The sequence below is a fragment of the Gallus gallus genome, chromosome 1 (assembly GCF_016699485.2).
Source record: "Gallus gallus isolate bGalGal1 chromosome 1, bGalGal1.mat.broiler.GRCg7b, whole genome shotgun sequence".
Lineage (NCBI taxonomy): Eukaryota > Metazoa > Chordata > Aves > Galliformes > Phasianidae > Gallus > Gallus gallus.
Genome location: NC_052532.1, coordinates 87,788,853 through 87,809,185, shown reverse-complemented (window position 1 = coordinate 87,809,185; position 20,333 = coordinate 87,788,853). Strand labels below are relative to the sequence as shown.

The window sequence follows — 20,333 nt, the reverse complement described above, 5'->3', positions numbered from 1 at the left end:
ATGCTGTTTTCATGTATATACACACACGTATGTACTGAGTGTTTACATATGTGTGTGCTACGCACAGAAGTCAGGCGTGCTTCTACTCCCTAAGCTCTGGCCCACAAGAATCGTTTTGATTTCCCAGCTTAAAAATACAGTTTGAGCGATGAACCAGCCTTGTACCTGCTTTTAGCTGGTTTCAAGTGATGTGTAATCAGAGGTGTCTGCTGCTGTAGCCAGCCGTACCTTTCCCTGTCCTGGGGTGGAGGCCTGTGTGCAGCCCTTGCAGTGGGCATGGTACTGTGGTGAGAGATTGGGATGGTGACTGAGCTGTTTCATCTGCATGACCTTTCTCAAATACAGATTTTCTTAAAAATCTTTGTTACTAAAGCAGTATGGCTTAACCCTTCAAGAACTGTATAGATATGGCACTGAGGGACATGGTTAGTATGTGTGGTGGCAGTTGATGGTTGAACTAGACAGAATTGCTCAGGTTGGAAAAGACCTTCAAGATCATTAAGTCCAACCACAACCTACCCATACTACCCTAACAACCCTTGCTGAATCTTGTCCCTGAGCACCACATCCAAATAGATTCTAAACACATCCAGGGATGGTGACTCAACCACCTCCCTGGAGAGCCTATTCCAGTGCTTAACAACCCTTTCTGTAAAGTTTTTCCTGATATCCAACCTATAAACTTTCCCTGGCACAGCTTGAGGCCATTTCCCCTCATCCTGTCACCAGTGCAAAGAGACCAACCCTGATCTCACTCCAATCACCTTTCAAGTATTTGAAGAGAGCAATGAGGTCTCCACTCAGCCTCCTCTTCCCCAGACTAAACAGCCCCAGTTTCTTCAGCCTCTCCTGCTAGGGCATATTCTCCAAGCCCTTCACAAGTTTTGTTGTCCTTCCTTGGACCTGCTCCAGCACCTCAGTGTCCTTTCTGTATTGAGCTGCTCAAAATTGATCACAGTAGTCAAGGTGAGGCCTTACCAGTGTCGAGTACAGGGGCAGGATGACTTCCCTAGTCCTGCTCACCACACCATTCCTGATACAAGCCAGGGTGCCATTGGCCTTCTTGGCCACCTGGGCACACTGCTGACTCATATTCAGCTGACTGTCCATCAGTATGCCAAGGTCCCTTTCCATCACAGCGGGAAGAACGAGAGGAGCGCTGGTATGATTAATACTACTGTTAATTTTATTTAAGAGAGAGAAGGACATACTTGGGAAGACAGAGACAGAGAAGAAGACAGAAGCATAGCCTGAGCCTAGTCAAAGCTCAGGAACGTGCCCGACTCATCAAGCTGCACCCCAAGAGTCATCTCGATGGTGAAGGTGCTCTTGGAGGGGGGGGTCAGCTTGATCTTGCAGGAGTGGTCGGAGGGCACCAGCTCCAGGCCCCAGTCACGCGACTGAGGCAGACAATTCCAGGCTGCTTTCACCCGGTTCTGGAACCAGCGCGTGGTTTTCCGCACGTCCAGATAGGAGGCCCTGCACAAGGTGTTGAGGAGGCTGGCTTCCTGGTTTTCTCTCAGCTCCCTCCGAGTGTGGTGGAGAAAGCAGAGCATGTCCCCCAGCAGCCGCTCCCTCGCACACATGCACTCCAGCTCCACACGCAGACAGGACTTCTTGCTTTTTGGTGTCTCCTTTGGGTTGCCCAGCTCCACACGGAAGGCGTGCCCGGGGGGAGCTCTCATGGGCACGAGCAGGCGGTAGATGACGTTGTCTTCCTGGGCACTCCATCCTTCACAGACGCAGGCCACCCCGATGGCCGGCTGCAGCCGGGGCACGAAGCTGTGGCACGTTTTTCCTCGGCAGGCACGAAGAAGGTCGTCCACCAGCTCCTCCACCAGCTGGCACTTGCTGGCCGCGTGTGGTGCTGGCCACTGGGTGCTGTCGGCCCAAACTCTGTCTACGTCGCGTGTCTCGTCCAAGTCACTGTCCTCTTCCTCTTCCTCTTCCTCGTCCTCCTCCTCGTCCTCCTCCTCGCTGCTGGAACTTTGCTGGTCGCTGCCGCCAGCGGCCAGCGTACGTTGCGCTATCTTGAGGAAGAGGAGCGTAAGGAAGACGGCAAGGGTCGCAGCACAGACCCCAAACTTGCTTCTGCTCCCTGGCAAATAGTTGGTTTTCCTGACGCAGCACAGGAAGCCAGAGAACAGGATAAGGACTCCGGGCAAGACCCAGAGCCGCCACTGCAGCAGGGCATCAAGGAGCAGGGCTCCCGTGGCCTCCCAGCTCTGCCCCTGGCTCCCCTGCTCCGTGCCGTGCAGTGGCTGAGCCATGTCCGGACTCGGCTGCTCCGTATACAGCTGAATGTGCTCAAGCACATCGCCGTTTACGAGCAGAGTTGCCAAAGGGACGATTCCCATCAACGCCAGGGTGATGAAGACCACCCGAGCCACCCGAGCCATAGCCGCTAGCAGGTGCGTACCGCACTCACCGAAGGCCTAGGCCAAAGTGCCGCAGCGCTGCCTCTACTCTGACAGCCTCCTGACAACGCCCCGCCCCCCCGCTGTGACGCGTCTGCTGCTGTCACAAGCACAGCCGCACCGCTGCACTCCTCCACTCTCCTCTCTCCTGTCTCTTCCCTGACCTCGGTACCGGGGAAAGTTACGGAGCAAATCATCTCCGTACAGATCACACGGCACGTGCATGACATGCAGGGGATCGGGCCCGGCCAGCACGGGCTCGTGAAAGGCAGGTTGTGCTTGCCCAACGTCATCTCCTTCTATGACCGTGTGACCGGATGGGTAGATGAGGGAAAGGCTGCTGAGGTAGTCTACCTAGACTTCAGCACGGTCTTCCACAGTATCCTCCCGGGGAGAATTTTGGTTGCATCGGACATTTTTTAATAGATTGCTTCTGTTTATTCATGCATCACCGCAAGTGTTACTAAAAGAGAAAGATATGCTATTAAATCAAAAGCAAACAAAATCTTGTGCTTGTGTGCTGTTATCAGAGCCGAGGTTCCTTTAATCCGTATTTTGGAAGGTGTGCTTCACAGCATTCAATTGGCTTGGCTGGGTAATGAGACCTGGATCCGCGCTGGCAGCATGTGCTGCCTGAACGTCTTACGTGTACCCGAGGGCTCCAGCGGAAACAATGCAGGTTAGGGCTAAAAAACAATTGGAAGAAATCTATAAAAGGAAACTGATCGCCAGCCATGATTCAAAGATGCGTGATCAGACACCTGGGCTCCCCAAAGAAATTATAAAAGCACCCCCTCAGTTTGTCCAGGTCTCTCTGCAAGGCCTGCGCACCCTCAAGGAATCAACAGTTCCTCCCGGCTCAGCGTCATTCACAGCGTTGTCTCCTATACTTTCAATTCCTGTGTCCAACCAATGGCGGAAAACGTGAAAGACAGCTGGCCCTGAAATGGAGTCCTACGGAGCTCCTTGCAGTTCCACGGGATGAACCCGTGCGGGTCTCGTAGACTTGCATGCATCCAGCTGCAGCAGCAAACCCTACACAAGTTTGGGGTTGTCTGGGGGTTTATTCTTACCACAGTCACAGTCCTCCAACTGATGTCTCTGGGTTTCCCAGAGCTCATCATCCACCTTGAAGACAGTGGTGGGGAAGGCATTAAATGTCTCTGCAGCCATTTCTGCTCCACGTGGTGGAGCAGGCTGTCCCCCTGCAGCCCGTGGGCACTGCGCAGGGCAGACCTCCATGCACAGGCAGGAAGGAGCCCACGGTGCAGCAGTGGACGAGGCCTGGAGGAGGCCAAAGCACATGGAGCAGCCCTGGGCTGGAGCTGCAGCCCACGGAGAGCAGCCCGCGGTGGGGGCGGAGGCCAGGGGGAGCTGCCAGCCACGGGGACCTGTGTGGAGCAGTGCCTGACAGATACACCTCACGCTTCAAAGCCGTGCTGGGGCAGGGCTTGGAGCGCTGCAGCCTGTGGGAAGCTCATACAGGATCAGTTCTGGATTCAGCAGCATCCTCCATGGGGGAAGACAGTGGCCATGGAGGAGCAGCAGAGACGAAACATTAAGGACTGACCACAGCCCCATCCCCTGTCCCTCCTGCTCATCTTGGGGGGAGGAGGTTGAAGTTTCAGGCATAAAGTTGAGCCTTGAGAGTAGAGGTTGTAGGAGAAAAGTGGTTTTGGATTTGCTTTGTTTTCACTGTTCAACCCTGTCATTAACTGGCAATAAATTGACTTCGTCTCCCAAAAGCTGGGATGGTAGCTGGTGAGAGATCTCCCTGCCCCTGTCTCAACCCACAAGCTGTTTGATCGTATTTTCTCCCTGCTTGTTGAGGTACCAGATCTCCCTTCCCTGATGCTGACGCAACCATCTGCCTTACGCCAAGCACAGAGGAAGGTCCGGCGGCATGAATAAGACACGGCGATGCTCTGTGATGATGCGGGAATGGGGATAATCGAGTTTTCAGCAGGCCCCCTCATAGTGGGTTTACCTGCGTAGGCAGAAGAGCTTAAGTCCTGCATGGTACAGGTCAGTGCCTCGCTTTTGTGTGCTCCTCTCTTCTCACAGCACATCCCTACGTGCTCAGCATCGGTGCTCAGCGGGAAGAACGAGAGGAGCGCTGGTATGATTAATACTACTATTAATTTTATTTAAGAGAGAGAAGGACATACTTGGGAAGACAGAGACAGAGAAGAAGACAGAAGCATAGCCTGAGCCTAGTCAAAGCTCAGGAACGTGCCCGACTCATCAAGCTGCACCCCAAGAGTCATCTCGATGGTGAAGGTGCTCTTGGAGGGGGGGGTCAGCTTGATCTTGCAGGAGTGGTCGGAGGGCACCAGCTCCAGGCCCCAGTCACGCGACTGAGGCAGACAATTCCAGGCTGCTTTCACCCGGTTCTGGAACCAGCGCGTGGTTTTCCGCACGTCCAGATAGGAGGCCCTGCACAAGGTGTTGAGGAGGCTGGCTTCCTGGTTTTCTCTCAGCTCCCTCCGAGTGTGGTGGAGAAAGCAGAGCATGTCCCCCAGCAGCCGCTCCCTCGCACACATGCACTCCAGCTCCACACGCAGACAGGACTTCTTGCTTTTTGGTGTCTCCTTTGGGTTGCCCAGCTCCACACGGAAGGCGTGCCCGGGGGGAGCTCTCATGGGCACGAGCAGGCGGTAGATGACGTTGTCTTCCTGGGCACTCCATCCTTCACAGACGCAGGCCACCCCGATGGCCGGCTGCAGCCGGGGCACGAAGCTGTGGCACGTTTTTCCTCGGCAGGCACGAAGAAGGTCGTCCACCAGCTCCTCCACCAGCTGGCACTTGCTGGCCGCGTGTGGTGCTGGCCACTGGGTGCTGTCGGCCCAAACTCTGTCTACGTCGCGTGTCTCGTCCAAGTCACTGTCCTCTTCCTCTTCCTCGTCCTCCTCCTCGTCCTCCTCCTCGCTGCTGGAACTTTGCTGGTCGCTGCCGCCAGCGGCCAGCGTACGTTGCGCTATCTTGAGGAAGAGGAGCGTAAGGAAGACGGCAAGGGTCGCAGCACAGACCCCAAACTTGCTTCTGCTCCCTGGCAAATAGTTGGTTTTCCTGACGCAGCACAGGAAGCCAGAGAACAGGATAAGGACTCCGGGCAAGACCCAGAGCCGCCACTGCAGCAGGGCATCAAGGAGCAGGGCTCCCGTGGCCTCCCAGCTCTGCCCCTGGCTCCCCTGCTCCGTGCCGTGCAGTGGCTGAGCCATGTCCGGACTCGGCTGCTCCGTATACAGCTGAATGTGCTCAAGCACATCGCCGTTTACGAGCAGAGTTGCCAAAGGGACGATTCCCATCAACGCCAGGGTGATGAAGACCACCCGAGCCACCCGAGCCATAGCCGCTAGCAGGTGCGTACCGCACTCACCGAAGGCCTAGGCCAAAGTGCCGCAGCGCTGCCTCTACTCTGACAGCCTCCTGACAACGCCCCGCCCCCCCGCTGTGACGCGTCTGCTGCTGTCACAAGCACAGCCGCACCGCTGCACTGCTCCACTCTCCTCTCTCCTGTCTCTTCCCTGACCTCGGTACCGGGGAAAGTTACGGAGCAAATCATCTCCGTACAGATCACACGGCACGTGCATGACATGCAGGGGATCGGGCCCGGCCAGCACGGGCTCGTGAAAGGCAGGTTGTGCTTGCCCAACGTCATCTCCTTCTATGACCGTGTGACCGGATGGGTAGATGAGGGAAAGGCTGCTGAGGTAGTCTACCTAGACTTCAGCACGGTCTTCCACAGTATCCTCCCGGGGAGAATTTTGGTTGCATCGGACATTTTTTAATAGATTGCTTCTGTTTATTCATGCATCACCGCAAGTGTTACTAAAAGAGAAAGATATGCTATTAAATCAAAAGCAAACAAAATCTTGTGCTTGTGTGCTGTTATCAGAGCCGAGGTTCCTTTAATCCGTATTTTGGAAGGTGTGCTTCACAGCATTCAATTGGCTTGGCTGGGTAATGAGACCTGGATCCGCGCTGGCAGCATGTGCTGCCTGAACGTCTTACGTGTACCCGAGGGCTCCAGCGGAAACAATGCAGGTTAGGGCTAAAAAACAATTGGAAGAAATCTATAAAAGGAAACTGATCGCCAGCCATGATTCAAAGATGCGTGATCAGACACCTGGGCTCCCCAAAGAAATTATAAAAGCACCCCCTCAGTTTGTCCAGGTCTCTCTGCAAGGCCTGCGCACCCTCAAGGAATCAACAGTTCCTCCCGGCTCAGCGTCATTCACAGCGTTGTCTCCTATACTTTCAATTCCTGTGTCCAACCAATGGCGGAAAACGTGAAAGACAGCTGGCCCTGAAATGGAGTCCTACGGAGCTCCTTGCAGTTCCACGGGATGAACCCGTGCGGGTCTCGTAGACTTGCATGCATCCAGCTGCAGCAGCAAACCCTACACAAGTTTGGGGTTGTCTGGGGGTTTATTCTTACCACAGTCACAGTCCTCCAACTGATGTCTCTGGGTTTCCCAGAGCTCATCATCCACCTTGAAGACAGTGGTGGGGAAGGCATTAAATGTCTCTGCAGCCATTTCTGCTCCACGTGGTGGAGCAGGCTGTCCCCCTGCAGCCCGTGGGCACTGCGCAGGGCAGACCTCCATGCACAGGCAGGAAGGAGCCCACGGTGCAGCAGTGGACGAGGCCTGGAGGAGGCCAAAGCACATGGAGCAGCCCTGGGCTGGAGCTGCAGCCCACGGAGAGCAGCCCGCGGTGGGGGCGGAGGCCAGGGGGAGCTGCCAGCCACGGGGACCTGTGTGGAGCAGTGCCTGACAGATACACCTCACGCTTCAAAGCCGTGCTGGGGCAGGGCTTGGAGCGCTGCAGCCTGTGGGAAGCTCATACAGGATCAGTTCTGGATTCAGCAGCATCCTCCATGGGGGAAGACAGTGGCCATGGAGGAGCAGCAGAGACGAAACATTAAGGACTGACCACAGCCCCATCCCCTGTCCCTCCTGCTCATCTTGGGGGGAGGAGGTTGAAGTTTCAGGCATAAAGTTGAGCCTTGAGAGTAGAGGTTGTAGGAGAAAAGTGGTTTTGGATTTGCTTTGTTTTCACTGTTCAACCCTGTCATTAACTGGCAATAAATTGACTTCGTCTCCCAAAAGCTGGGATGGTAGCTGGTGAGAGATCTCCCTGCCCCTGTCTCAACCCACAAGCTGTTTGATCGTATTTTCTCCCTGCTTGTTGAGGTACCAGATCTCCCTTCCCTGATGCTGACGCAACCATCTGCCTTACGCCAAGCACAGAGGAAGGTCTGGCGGCATGAATAAGACACGGCGATGCTCTGTGATGATGCGGGAACGGGGATAATCGAGTTTTCAGCAGGCCCCCTCATAGTGGGTTTACCTGCGTAGGCAGAAGAGCGTAAGTCCTGCATGGTACAGGTCAGTGCCTCGCTTTTGTGTGCTCCTCTCTTCTCACAGCACATCCCTACGTGCTCAGCATCGGTGCTCAGCGGGAAGAACGAGAGGAGCGCTGGTATGATTAATACTACTGTTAATTTTATTTAAGAGAGAGAAGGACATACTTGGGAAGACAGAGACAGAGAAGAAGACAGAAGCATAGCCTGAGCCTAGTCAAAGCTCAGGAACGTGCCCGACTCATCAAGCTGCACCCCAAGAGTCATCTCGATGGTGAAGGTGCTCTTGGAGGGGGGGGTCAGCTTGATCTTGCAGGAGTGGTCGGAGGGCACCAGCTCCAGGCCCCAGTCACGCGACTGAGGCAGACAATTCCAGGCTGCTTTCACCCGGTTCTGGAACCAGCGCGTGGTTTTCCGCACGTCCAGATAGGAGGCCCTGCACAAGGTGTTGAGGAGGCTGGCTTCCTGGTTTTCTCTCAGCTCCCTCCGAGTGTGGTGGAGAAAGCAGAGCATGTCCCCCAGCAGCCGCTCCCTCGCACACATGCACTCCAGCTCCACACGCAGACAGGACTTCTTGCTTTTTGGTGTCTCCTTTGGGTTGCCCAGCTCCACACGGAAGGCGTGCCCGGGGGGAGCTCTCATGGGCACGAGCAGGCGGTAGATGACGTTGTCTTCCTGGGCACTCCATCCTTCACAGACGCAGGCCACCCCGATGGCCGGCTGCAGCCGGGGCACGAAGCTGTGGCACGTTTTTCCTCGGCAGGCACGAAGAAGGTCGTCCACCAGCTCCTCCACCAGCTGGCACTTGCTGGCCGCGTGTGGTGCTGGCCACTGGGTGCTGTCGGCCCAAACTCTGTCTACGTCGCGTGTCTCGTCCAAGTCACTGTCCTCTTCCTCTTCCTCGTCCTCCTCCTCGTCCTCCTCCTCGCTGCTGGAACTTTGCTGGTCGCTGCCGCCAGCGGCCAGCGTACGTTGCGCTATCTTGAGGAAGAGGAGCGTAAGGAAGACGGCAAGGGTCGCAGCACAGACCCCAAACTTGCTTCTGCTCCCTGGCAAATAGTTGGTTTTCCTGACGCAGCACAGGAAGCCAGAGAACAGGATAAGGACTCCGGGCAAGACCCAGAGCCGCCACTGCAGCAGGGCATCAAGGAGCAGGGCTCCCGTGGCCTCCCAGCTCTGCCCCTGGCTCCCCTGCTCCGTGCCGTGCAGTGGCTGAGCCATGTCCGGACTCGGCTGCTCCGTATACAGCTGAATGTGCTCAAGCACATCGCCGTTTACGAGCAGAGTTGCCAAAGGGACGATTCCCATCAACGCCAGGGTGATGAAGACCACCCGAGCCACCCGAGCCATAGCCGCTAGCAGGTGCGTACCGCACTCACCGAAGGCCTAGGCCAAAGTGCCGCAGCGCTGCCTCTACTCTGACAGCCTCCTGACAACGCCCCGCCCCCCCGCTGTGACGCGTCTGCTGCTGTCACAAGCACAGCCGCACCGCTGCACTGCTCCACTCTCCTCTCTCCTGTCTCTTCCCTGACCTCGGTACCGGGGAAAGTTACGGAGCAAATCATCTCCGTACAGATCACACGGCACGTGCATGACATGCAGGGGATCGGGCCCGGCCAGCACGGGCTCGTGAAAGGCAGGTTGTGCTTGCCCAACGTCATCTCCTTCTATGACCGTGTGACCGGATGGGTAGATGAGGGAAAGGCTGCTGAGGTAGTCTACCTAGACTTCAGCACGGTCTTCCACAGTATCCTCCCGGGGAGAATTTTGGTTGCATCGGACATTTTTTAATAGATTGCTTCTGTTTATTCATGCATCACCGCAAGTGTTACTAAAAGAGAAAGATATGCTATTAAATCAAAAGCAAACAAAATCTTGTGCTTGTGTGCTGTTATCAGAGCCGAGGTTCCTTTAATCCGTATTTTGGAAGGTGTGCTTCACAGCATTCAATTGGCTTGGCTGGGTAATGAGACCTGGATCCGCGCTGGCAGCATGTGCTACCTGAACGTCTTACGTGTACCCGAGGGCTCCAGCGGAAACCATGCAGGTTAGGGCTAAAAAACAATTGCAAGAAATCTATAAAAGGAAACTGATCGCCAGCCATGATTCAAAGATGCGTGATCAGACACCTGGGCTCCCCAAAGAAATTATAAAAGCACCCCCTCAGTTTGTCCAGGTCTCTCTGCAAGGCCTGCGCACCCTCAGGGAACCAACAGTTCCTCCCAGCTCAGCGTCATTCACAGAGTTGTCTCCTATACTTTCAATTCCTGTGTCCAACCAATGGCGGAAAACGTGAAAGACAGCTGGCCCTGAAATGGAGTCCTACGGAGCTCCTTGCAGTTCCACGGGATGATCCAGCCACTCCTCCCCAAGCCTGTAGGGTTGCCTGGGGTTTTTGTGACCAAAATGCAGCATCTGACACTTGGCCCTATTGAAATTCTTATGGTTTACCTTGGCCCATCGATCCAGTCTATCCAGGTTGCTCTGTAGTGCCTTTCTACACTCCAGCAGATCGACACTCCTTCCCAATTTGGTGTTATCTGCAAACTTAGTGAGGCTGCACCTTGATCTCCTCATCAAGATCATTGTTAAAGGTGTTGAATAGGAGCAGCCCCAGTACGGAGCCCTGGGGGGATACCACTTGTGACTGGCCACCAATGGGGTTTAACTCCACTGACTACAACTCTTTGGGCCTGGCCATCTAGCCAGTGTTTCACCCAGCAGAGCGTATGGCCATTCAAAGCCTGAGCAGCCAGCTTCTCCATGAGGATGTTGGGGGGGGCATTGTCAAAGGCTTTACTGAAGTCCAGGTAGACCACATCAACAGCCTTATCTTCATCCACTAAGCGGGTCACCTCGCAATAGAACAAAATCAGGTTTGTCAAACAGGATCTACTGTTCATAATCTTTTCCAACCTCAGTGATTCTGTGATTAACCTCCTTTTCTGTATCTTTTGTAGAAAAAGTACACAGAGGGTATGGAGAAAAAAAAAAAAAAAAAGTTACATTGTTCTATCATGCATATATAACACAAGTCCACTTACGTTGCTGTGCAGGTCTGTCACTTTTAATATCCCCTTAGGTGGGCTTTCCTTTAACTCAAGGTTCGTTTTTTCATTGTAAGCATAGAGTTCTCACGAAGCTGCACAATCTGTTACCAGTTATCTTCAAGCGGAATAGAACCTTTGTGTTTCAGTCCAGTTCTTCAGAAAACAGGTTATTGAGTTGAACTGAAGGTACATACCGTGGATATGTACCAGAGATGCATACAGAGGAGTGAGACCTAGTTTGTTTTTTGCTTATCTTTTATGTTTACACTTACACAATACAAACCTGAGTGTCTTACTAGATTGGCAGTTACATTCTCAGTTTGTCATGTATGGCAAAATATATGTAGTATCACTTTGTACTATTAAATACACTTTGTATATTAAATACTTTGTAGCAGTTAAGTAATTGTTTGATGTTTTTTCTCCTTTTATCTCCAGGTAATCTCAGGACTGAAGCTTACAAGATTATTTGCTTCCAACCAGATTCTACCAAGTGAATGTCTTAATTGCCTAGTAGAACTCCTTGAGGATGCTAATATAGATCCTCCTCTGACATTGTCTTTGGTGACTTTACTATCACAGCTAGGTAAGGTTTGCATTTTAACATTAATCTTGGGTCTGAGAAAGAGTAGACAAGGCAGATGTTGGTTATGTGGCATGTGTGATGAACTTCTTAGAAAAAACAAAGGTATGAAAAATGAATAGCTTTTGAAGTGCTTGCCTGACCCACCAGACAATACATATAAGATCAGATAAGGTGTTAAACCACTGTTCAAAACAGATCTGAAGTCATTATTGTGAAATGACAATGTTTCGTATTTGTTAGAATTGTCCTAGATCCACATGATTCAAGTTTCCCAGTTAGAAAATAGATCCTAGAGCCTTTCATTTGTTTGTTGGGATTGATTTTCTTTCATAGAAGTGTGACTTCTTCATTTATCTATGGAGCTCAGTGCTCACCATAACTACATATATGTACGGGGAAAAAAATCTCTCTCAACTTAGGCTTTCTTGTTAGATGTGGGTGGTTCTTTAAGATTTAAGTTGTTTAGGATGACCCCTTGTTTATCTTCTCTTTTTTAAATTTTTGAAATGATTACTGTAAAATGATACATGGTTGGGGTTCATAAGTATATATCCCAACCTTTTGGATCTTGAAAACTTTATCAGTTCTCCTCCAATTGATCTGTTGTTTTATCTGTCTTCCTTTTTTGCTATGTCTTTTCCAGGACTGTCTAAGCAGAATAGATTTTTGTGTGTGTGTGTGTTACTATTGCTAGATAACCTTATCAAGTTAACAGTTTTAGTCTGCTTGCCTATCTTAGCATGAAGGAGGAAAATAAGATCGTTGATTTTGAGCTTTAAAGCTTCTCAAGTGCAGGATTCAAGATTTCAAATAAAGGTTGAACTTTGTCCAAACCTTAAACTGTCCAAATGTGTCAAGGAGAAGTCTTAGTGTTTCAGCTGAGTGTAAGCTTAGAATTGAGGTGGAGATTCAAGTGTGTAGGAGCTGTGATTTGTAATTGTGAAATATATATGGAAAACTGATGAAAGACTTTAGGTTACGCTTAGATCAGTTGCTAATACAATGATTACTTTTGCTGTTGGATTGTGGCTTGGTGGGTTTTTTGTTTGTTTGTTTGTTCTTAAATAATTCTTAAATTCTAGCTTCAGACAGTGAGACAAGAGAAGCTCTTCGGGATACCTACAGTCTGACCAATGTGCTGGCAGGAGTGGTTCATCGAAGTTCTACTAATCTTAGTGATCCGGTCTTATTACAGGTAACAGGAACTAATGCTTAATATTTGCTTACTGAATAAAAGTTGAAACAAGCTGGATGAATCTAGTGTGAATATTTACTGCATGAATCTAGTGTGACAGTCGTTATGTGACAATGATGTGATTTTAGCACTGCAGAGTTCTGTGTATTCTGTCTGTAATACTGCTTGTGCTTCTCACCTCTCCTAATTCATTTAAAGAAAAAAAGAGGGAACATTTTTAAACTGGAAGCCTCTACTGAGTGAAACTACCTATTAAGAGCTTGGAAGCTTATTTTTCATTCTGTTTTTCATTTTATTTTTAATTCATTCTAAGGTTCCTAACAAAAAGTTGAATATTATTTTGTCTAATCAGTACGTTGACAGTTGTGAAGGAGCAAAAGGACAGCTGTGGCTGCTGGCACTCTGGATGTTTGCAGAGTGTATGTACCTCCTTCTCTTTCGTCAGTGGTATCTACTATTGAATAAAAGGGACTGTGCTAATGGAAGCTCACAATGCAGACATTATTATATTATTGCTTCATTTATTTATTTTCAGTGAATATGTAACATCTCCCAGTCCAATTTCACCAACTTGCACCTGTAATTTCTGTGCTCTAAACAACGAAGTTGGGCTTTTTTTCCCCTTTAAATACATACAGGTTTTCTCATACGTGGCTTTGAGCTTTCAGTGTGTGTTTGCTGGCCATCTGTGGTCACATCTCTTTTATGGATAAGGAAAGCAGTTTGCTAAGCTACGTTGCCCTTACTCAGTGGGAAGATTAGTCAAGCATCCAGTGCAGTGTAGAATACTTTTCTAATGGTTTGCATATTTCTCAAAGTACTGGGAGTTCCAGCTTTAAGAATCCCATTTGACTTGTCAGTCAAGGGAGATGATTTTGTAGCCACCAAGTAAATCCATTTATAAGACCTTTAAGCTCTTATGTCAGCTATTCTACACAGTGAGATTTCATTTCAGCTGCTATCATTAGCTATGCTGTGGTTTTTGTCATATCTGAGTATACTCGTGTCACATTTAAATAAGTCGTATGCCAAAAGAGTGCTGAATGAAAGACAGTACTATCATTAGATCTGTTGGCAGTCCTTACAACACACCTGTTTTACTATAAACATACTTCCTGCTGGAGGCTGCAGTGTGCTTTTGGATTTTGGTCAAACATCTAAGTCTTTCACTGACAGAATGGAGAATTGACTGATGAGGAAAAGGGGGGAATTGGATGGGCTAAAGTTGGCTCTGCCAAAATTAAACCTTGCTAACATGTTTGGTCTTTTATTAAGTACGTGGGGATCAATGTGGTAGGATATTACTCAGTGTGCCTGCAGCAGCATGCATAATTGTGATGTTAATATTACAATTGAAAAATGAATCATTTTGTCATGCTTTATTTCTCTGTTTAGTTTCAGCTGTAAGAAAATACTTTATGTACTTAACATTCTTCATTGAGATGCTGTAGGAAAGGCATGTGAATAGCTTTTTATTTCCTCAGAGTATTCAGTTGCTACAGAGGCTAACCTACAATGTTCCAGTCTTTTGCGCTGGTGCCAACATCGATGAACTGATTTCATTTCTAATGCATCATGTGTAAGTTTGTGTTCATTTGTCTTTGCTCAAGGGAAATACCTGGCTCGGTTTCTAACCTTTCTGAGGCCCATGAGCCTATTGCACTATAATATGGTCTGCAGAGGGTGCCGTGATATTTTGGCTCTGAAGTTACCAGAGATGTTTCTGAAAAACATGTTGTTAAAGATTGTTAATGTGGTGGCTGTGCGACTTTAGGTGGCTGAATATTAATAGGCTTCTTAGTCCACCCCTACGGAGGAGGAGCTAACAAAGACAAAAGCTATGAAAAAAATCATCCCTGTCACTCTAAGCACATTTCCTCTAGAATAATACAAAGTGTGTGCGAGTCTAATGACTATTAAAGACATCTGCAATAAAGGACCTCTGATAGCATTTATCTTTGATGCTTGTTCTTCTTCCTAAGCTCAGTTAAAATCTGCCTGAAGCCTGGGGCCTGCAAATGTTAGTTATGCTTTGCTTGGAGGAATGGTATCTTCACATCCACACCCCTACACTCCCACCCACCCTAATTTAATCATAACTAATCTCTGGATGCTTTAATGAAAACATCTTGATTTAAACCTCTGGATTTTTCTTTTAAGTCAATCCACAGAAGATGAGCTAACGATACCATGTTTAGGACTTCTGGCAAATCTCTGTCGTCACAACTTACCTATTCAAACTCAGATAAAATCTTTGGTAAGTGTTTTGTTTTAGTGGCGTGATTCTCTGACTTGGGGGTAAGAGTGAGTTATTTCGCTGAGCTCTTTTTTGCAGCAGTAATAATCCTGACCTTGTTGTTCAGTGTTTTGTCAAATGATGGTGAGTATTTCTCTCATATTAGAGAAAACAATCAGTAGAACTGAAAGCTGTGTGTTCTCTTTTATTGCTGTGTTGTTGCACAGGCTTGCATTATGTATTCAGTTATTGCAACTGTTCTCTACAAGCAAAAGGTGAACCTGAAGTTTGAGTATCTCTTCCTTAGAAGAACTTAATGTTGTTATATATATTTTTTCCAAGCTGCAGTAACATTGGCCTGGAAAGAGATTTGCTTTTTCAAAAGATAGATCAATAAAATACCACTGATCTTGCTGTCAGGTCAAGACCTTTGAATCCTCAAATACACATCCATATCTGATTTACGTAGTCTGTCTGTTCATCAGTCAGTGCAAACAGCTTATTTCCTCAGTGGAGGAACACAAACTCATTTACATTGCAGCGAACGCTGTACTACTTGGAAGAAATGCGGGGGAAAGAAAGGAATAACTATTTCCAAGTCTGTTCAAAGAGCAGATAGGAGATAGGGTCAATTTTCAGTGGTTGTTTTATCTTAGAGATGTTAGCGACATGACTTTCTCATCAGCCTGTAAAATAACGATGTAATTCTTTCCTTTCTATTTTTTTTTTTCATTCTATCCTACACAAATTCAACAGAGAATTCAGTCACTGATGTCAGCCCCTGTAACTGTGCGGTAGAAGAACACTAAAATAAATTTCCTAGGGAACATTTGTCATAGCATATTTCTGTGTTATTGTTATTCATTACTTCTATCTCTTGTTTATAAATATTTGCAATATGTAAGTTTGGTGTTCTTACAGAACAAAATAAAATTTATAATACCCGTGCTTCTCTGTGTTTTAGAATAACGTGAAGAGTTTCTATCGTACCTTAATAAGTTTCCTGGCCCACAGCAGTTTGACTATGGTTGTATTTGCACTTTCGGTATTATCAAGCCTTACTTTAAATGAAGAAGTAGGAGAAAAAGTAAGTGATGTTTTGAAGTTTTATTTTAGAGTTTTATTTTCAAGTTGTTGATAAAATCTATTGGCCACACTCACAAAATAATTCTATCTAAATTTAATATGCAAGAGACCTGATCATGCAAAGCATGTTCACATACGTAATTTTTCCTTTCAGCTCTTTCATGCACGGAATATTCATCAGACTTTTCAGTTAATATTCAATATTGTTGTAAATGGAGATGGAACTCTAACAAGAAAATATTCTGTTGATCTACTTATGGATCTTCTGAAAAACCCCAAGGTTGCAGATTATCTTACCAGGTACGGCTCCGTTAAAAATTCATAAATGCTTCTTGAGTGTTACTAGTTGATTAACTGCTTTATCTGAAGCTAAAGGATTCTTGTGTTACCTGTTTTACACAGAAGTGTAAATGAAAACCTGTGCTTTAATTGCTGCTTAAGAAATGCTTAACGATTGTGTTCAGTAATTCTTTGGTCAGTATTGGTGGTCAGACAATTCGATGAATTGCTAACTTGTTTTTTTGTAGTCCTGCAGTATTTTGAAGTGTAGTAGTGTTGACAAAGGTATGATAATTTTCCTGCAGGGCACCACAGAGTTGTTACGTGAAATGCTTGTCTACTGGTTCTGCACATTCAGCTACTAGAACTTAGTTGCTGAACTTAAGTCCAAATCTCTTGCAGTAAAAATACTTGTTTTAATTCTGAGAATATTTTTAAAATTTAGCTGGTACTGCACCAAAATTACACCATCAAAGGTATTACTGTACTTGAAGTGTTTGGGGTTAAAAGGGAAATTGTACACAGGTTTTCATTACTTGAATATTATTAGATTGATACCAAATTCTAAATTATTTTTTTCCATCTTTCCTTCCATTTGTGCTGTAGATATGAGCACTTCACCTCATGCCTTGGTCAAGTATTAGATCTCCTTCATGGAAAGGATCCAGATTCATCATCTAAGGTACTTCTTCATCAGGAGACCAAGAGGATGCAACTCGTAATATAGTTCCACATCTGTAGCCATAGGTAGATTCCTTGTGTATGAGAACTGATAATGAAGTAAATCGATATAAGGACTCTTTATTGACCCTACAGTGTTTACCAGCTTAAATCTAATTCTTCAAAAGACTTTATGGTTGAATTTGTTTATTTGTGAGTTATTAGTTGGGTTTTTTTTTGCTTGGTGTTTGTTTCCTGGTAGTTCTAAAAACTTAAAAATACATTCTTCCACAGTATTTGAACAACTGGATGCCATGCTGGGTTAAGCAGTTCACTGTTGCATTCAACTTTGTCTCACTACCACCTTACATAATTGAAACATTGGCTGTGTGGTGCTAAATGCTAAAATATGATTTGTCCTGAAAATGTTTCAAAGATATACGTTGACCAAACAATCTTACACATTTCTAATCAAAGCATTTTGCATCATAATAAATGATGAAAGCTAATGTTTCCATGTATGTTTTTTTTTGTTGTTGTTTATTGGTTATAATTGAGAAATGTGTTGACATGGAGCTTTCCAGGGGTCTTTCATCTTCATCATCATGGGTATCTGTCTGTATCTCGGAATAGCATTTCTACAGCTGAGAGGTAATTAGAGAGCAGTTGGTCCTTTTTTGTTGTTGTTAGTTTTAATCACTAGTCGAATGGACTGTGTTTCTGCTGCTGACTTGACTTTACAGAAAAAATATCCTTCATAGAATTCTAAAATGTCAAGAGCAGTTGTTTATAAATCAGATATCTTTTCAGATTTGTGCTATGGGAGTTGCAATTTCTGTATGAGTAATTGGTTTAAAAGTATTTGAACTCTTTCATTCACTTCATACAGATCTTAGAACTGCTGCTTGCCTTCTGTTCTGTGGTAGAACTGCGTCATACCCTGCGGCAGGCAATACTGGAACCATCTGGCTTACCAGTCTCTGGAAATACCAGATTTGTGACTCGCTCAAAGACTTTTGAACCATCTGTTGCATTGGTGCATTTGTCAAACCAACCATTGGAAGGCTCTGAAGACTGTTCAGTTCTAGCACTGCAGCTATTCAAAGAGGTTTTTGAGGTACGAATGCTAATGATCGAGTTTAAAGTGCTTCTTAGCTGCTCTATTTTTGCTTTGATCAATTTTTAAACATTTATTAGTGTTTTACTTGAGAAGTAGGGTGTAAAAATATACCAGAAGCATTTTTAAAGTTCCATACTTTATCGAGCATCTGTTTTTAAACGCATTAGAAATGTATTTTGAGGATCGTATTAGAAATATATCTTTTCTTCGTGAACTGCCAACATAATTTTCAGTAGACACAAAACTATTCGATACTTGTTTTCTAGGACTTCTAGAAGTGAGAGTTTTCTGTTTTTCCAGTGTTATTTGTTAAACTTGCTTATCCAGTATGATACTGATCATAAGTCTTAAACCTGAAATAGTCTGGGGAAGCTTGAATACAAGCTGAATACAAGGAAGAGAGTAGGTTTGTCTTCCTTATTCTGTAGTTCTAAATATTGACATAAGATGTTTTTATTACAGGATGTTATTAGTAGTGGGAACAGTGCCTCAGCTGAACACTTTGTGGATCTTTTGCTGCCTGTTCTTCTTGATCATCTTCAGACGCCAGAACAGATTGTAGATGAGCTGTTAGTGAAGAAAAAGTGTGAAAGAATGGTCAAGATTATTAACGTCCTCACAGATATCCTTTTCTATGTGCCTATTGTCAGTTAATTTATTACTTCTCCACTAGATCTGTTCTAAGGCATTAGAAGAAATATCCATCTTGGATCACTCTAACAGCTGTTAATGGCAATAACTGTACTAATCTTACTTAGGACTGTCATCTCGAAGGACCTTTAGTGGATTTATAATAGCTGTAAAATTATTCTGTAGTACAGGGATTCCAAATAAAACATGGTGGTTGTTCAACAGTGTAGAAGCACTTTACAGATAAAAAAAAAATGAGTGTTTTCTATTCAAATTACAAGAGGTGTTTGGGTGGCTGTCTTTATCGGTGTAATACTTTGGTCTAGATAAGTCCATTGCAGTGTCCAGCCAAAGATGGTAACAGTTTTGATCAGTGAAGCAAGAGGAAAAATGACGTGAAATTGTTTCATTTTATACTCCCTGTTTTTAAAGGGATTTCTTTCATTAGAATTTAAGAGCAGTTTTCCTTTTTCAATCTAACCTCCTGTCTGTGACTGGATTTGGACCAGATTTGGGGTGGAGTTCAGTGAGTAAGCAAACGTGTCATGTCATCTTCAAGCTTTCAGCTGTGAATTTCTTGAGAAACATGCCGCCTTCTGCTTCTGTGTTGCTTTTTTGAATTTGGTGTCATGAAATAAGGAGAACACAACTGCAGGATGTGGTCTGGCCTCTCAGCTGAATTCTGTGAAGAAGTCTCTTGACTAGCTCTCCCTTAGAACTAGTCCTTTTTTTAGGTGCTGGTTGTTCAATCCCACTTGTTCATCTTCTTTATGCAACTCATATTATCGTTTCCTTGGCTGTCTGTTTCCAAGTGCATACTTTATTTAGTTCAACAGAACAGTTGAACAAAAGCTTGTGTGTTAAGCATGACCTAAGTGGTTTATGTAGTTGGGCTTTAAAAGCATTTTTGGAGTATATCATGCTTTGATATGCTAGCTTCTCTATTATTAAAATAGTGCCTTATGGTGCCAATACCTAAGCATAGATAAAGTTTTATTCTTAACTCAGCCTACTGCTTTGTAGAGACGACATACTGAAAACGCATGCCTCAAAGCTACTGACTGCCAGCCAATGTGTGTCTCTAATCGAACACCAGTTTACCTATAGTGGGATTGATGCTGGTTTTGGGACAAAGGTAGTGGACTCTAAAATGTGGTGAGCACAAAGATTTATCTAAAATTTAATATACCTAGACTTGTTTGAGAGTTATGATATTGTTCCAATAGAAAGTATACCATAGTTGAAATCACTGTTTAGATGCAAGTTAGTCAATACTGTTTTAAAATCTAATTTAGCATTTTTATACCAATAGAATGTAACATGCTAGTCAGTTCAATGAATCTAGCTTAAGCATTCTGCTATTGTTTTGTGTGTAGGTTGGAGTTCCATTTATGTGGTACAATGATTTTTAAACCTCATCCAGAAGTTTATCTGAGTTGTTGCTTATCAGAAATAATATCATCCATCAATACTGGGGAGTGGGGGGGGATGCAGCTATGGTTTCAGTGGGGTAAAAATAACAAAACAAACCAACACAACAGAAAACACATCCCTTCAGTTCAGTGTCGTTGACTTGAACGTCAATAAAACTAATAGTTATATGCCCAATAAAATAAAATTGACCTGTAATTAAAACCTCTTCGCTTTCGAGGTGTAAGTGCTTTAGGCTTCACTGCTATCCACGGTATGCTGGAAAAGCTCAACAC

At 46.1% G+C, this 20,333-nt stretch overlaps 4 protein-coding genes across 7 annotated transcripts in view; 1 reads left to right on the top strand and 3 right to left on the bottom strand.

Moving 5' to 3' along the window:
- The window catches only part of KIAA1524, a 33,967-nt gene that overhangs the window by 513 nt on the left and 13,121 nt on the right, over positions 1-20,333 (top strand). Inside the window, exons 2-11 of one of the 2 annotated variants that reach the window (NM_001030785.3) lie at positions 11,274-11,421; positions 12,504-12,616; positions 14,101-14,195; positions 14,777-14,873; positions 15,817-15,939; positions 16,093-16,238; positions 16,824-16,899; positions 17,767-17,994; positions 18,460-18,619; positions 19,641-19,782. In NM_001030785.3, the coding sequence (NP_001025956.2) occupies positions 11,274-11,421; positions 12,504-12,616; positions 14,101-14,195; positions 14,777-14,873; positions 15,817-15,939; positions 16,093-16,238; positions 16,824-16,899; positions 17,767-17,994; positions 18,460-18,619; positions 19,641-19,782 (1,328 nt within the window). The remainder of the gene's footprint in view (positions 1-11,273; positions 11,422-12,503; positions 12,617-14,100; positions 14,196-14,776; positions 14,874-15,816; positions 15,940-16,092; positions 16,239-16,823; positions 16,900-17,766; positions 17,995-18,459; positions 18,620-19,640; positions 19,783-20,333) is intronic. The other variant, XM_025149326.3, reaches the window with a different exon arrangement.
- Positions 1,166-2,838, bottom strand: LOC107049176 (inositol 1,4,5-trisphosphate receptor-interacting protein-like 1). Of its 2 annotated transcripts, XM_046914744.1 has the most exons (2): positions 2,429-2,838; positions 1,166-2,030 (listed from the first exon to the last, which is right to left on the bottom strand). In XM_046914744.1, the coding sequence occupies exons 1-2, from the start codon at positions 2,708-2,710 to the stop codon at positions 1,257-1,259; spliced, it is 1,056 nt and encodes a 351-aa protein (XP_046770700.1). In that variant the 5' UTR covers positions 2,711-2,838; the 3' UTR covers positions 1,166-1,256. The 2 variants fall into 2 exon arrangements, with proteins under 2 accessions (XP_046770700.1, XP_025000011.2); XM_025144243.3 differs by having other exon boundaries at positions 1,166-2,678.
- Positions 4,538-6,933, bottom strand: LOC121109110 (inositol 1,4,5-trisphosphate receptor-interacting protein-like 1). The gene is made up of 2 exons (XM_046914750.1): positions 5,797-6,933; positions 4,538-5,398 (listed from the first exon to the last, which is right to left on the bottom strand). The coding sequence occupies exons 1-2, from the start codon at positions 6,076-6,078 to the stop codon at positions 4,631-4,633; spliced, it is 1,050 nt and encodes a 349-aa protein (XP_046770706.1). The 5' UTR covers positions 6,079-6,933; the 3' UTR covers positions 4,538-4,630.
- Positions 7,908-9,826, bottom strand: LOC107054995 (inositol 1,4,5-trisphosphate receptor-interacting protein-like 1). Of its 2 annotated transcripts, XM_046914746.1 has the most exons (2): positions 9,165-9,826; positions 7,908-8,766 (listed from the first exon to the last, which is right to left on the bottom strand). In XM_046914746.1, exons 1-2 carry the CDS (start codon positions 9,444-9,446, stop codon positions 7,999-8,001), a joined length of 1,050 nt encoding a protein of 349 aa, XP_046770702.1. In that variant the 5' UTR covers positions 9,447-9,826; the 3' UTR covers positions 7,908-7,998. The 2 variants fall into 2 exon arrangements, with proteins under 2 accessions (XP_046770702.1, XP_040522219.1); XM_040666285.2 differs by having other exon boundaries at positions 7,908-9,227.

Bases quoted from the DNA above. Each gene is read 5' to 3' on its own strand.
- LOC107049176 (XM_025144243.3), bottom strand. From the start codon at position 2,399: ATGGCTCGGGTGGCTCGGGTGGTCTTCATCACCCTGGCGTTGATGGGA.
- LOC107054995 (XM_040666285.2), bottom strand. From the start codon at position 9,135: ATGGCTCGGGTGGCTCGGGTGGTCTTCATCACCCTGGCGTTGATGGGA.
- LOC121109110 (XM_046914750.1), bottom strand. From the start codon at position 6,078: ATGACGTTGGGCAAGCACAACCTGCCTTTCACGAGCCCGTGCTGGCCG. The intron at 5,399-5,796 runs GTGAGTGCGGTA...CTCTTCCTCAAG, and splicing joins CACTTTGGCCTAGGCCTTCG to ATAGCGCAACGTACGCTGGC.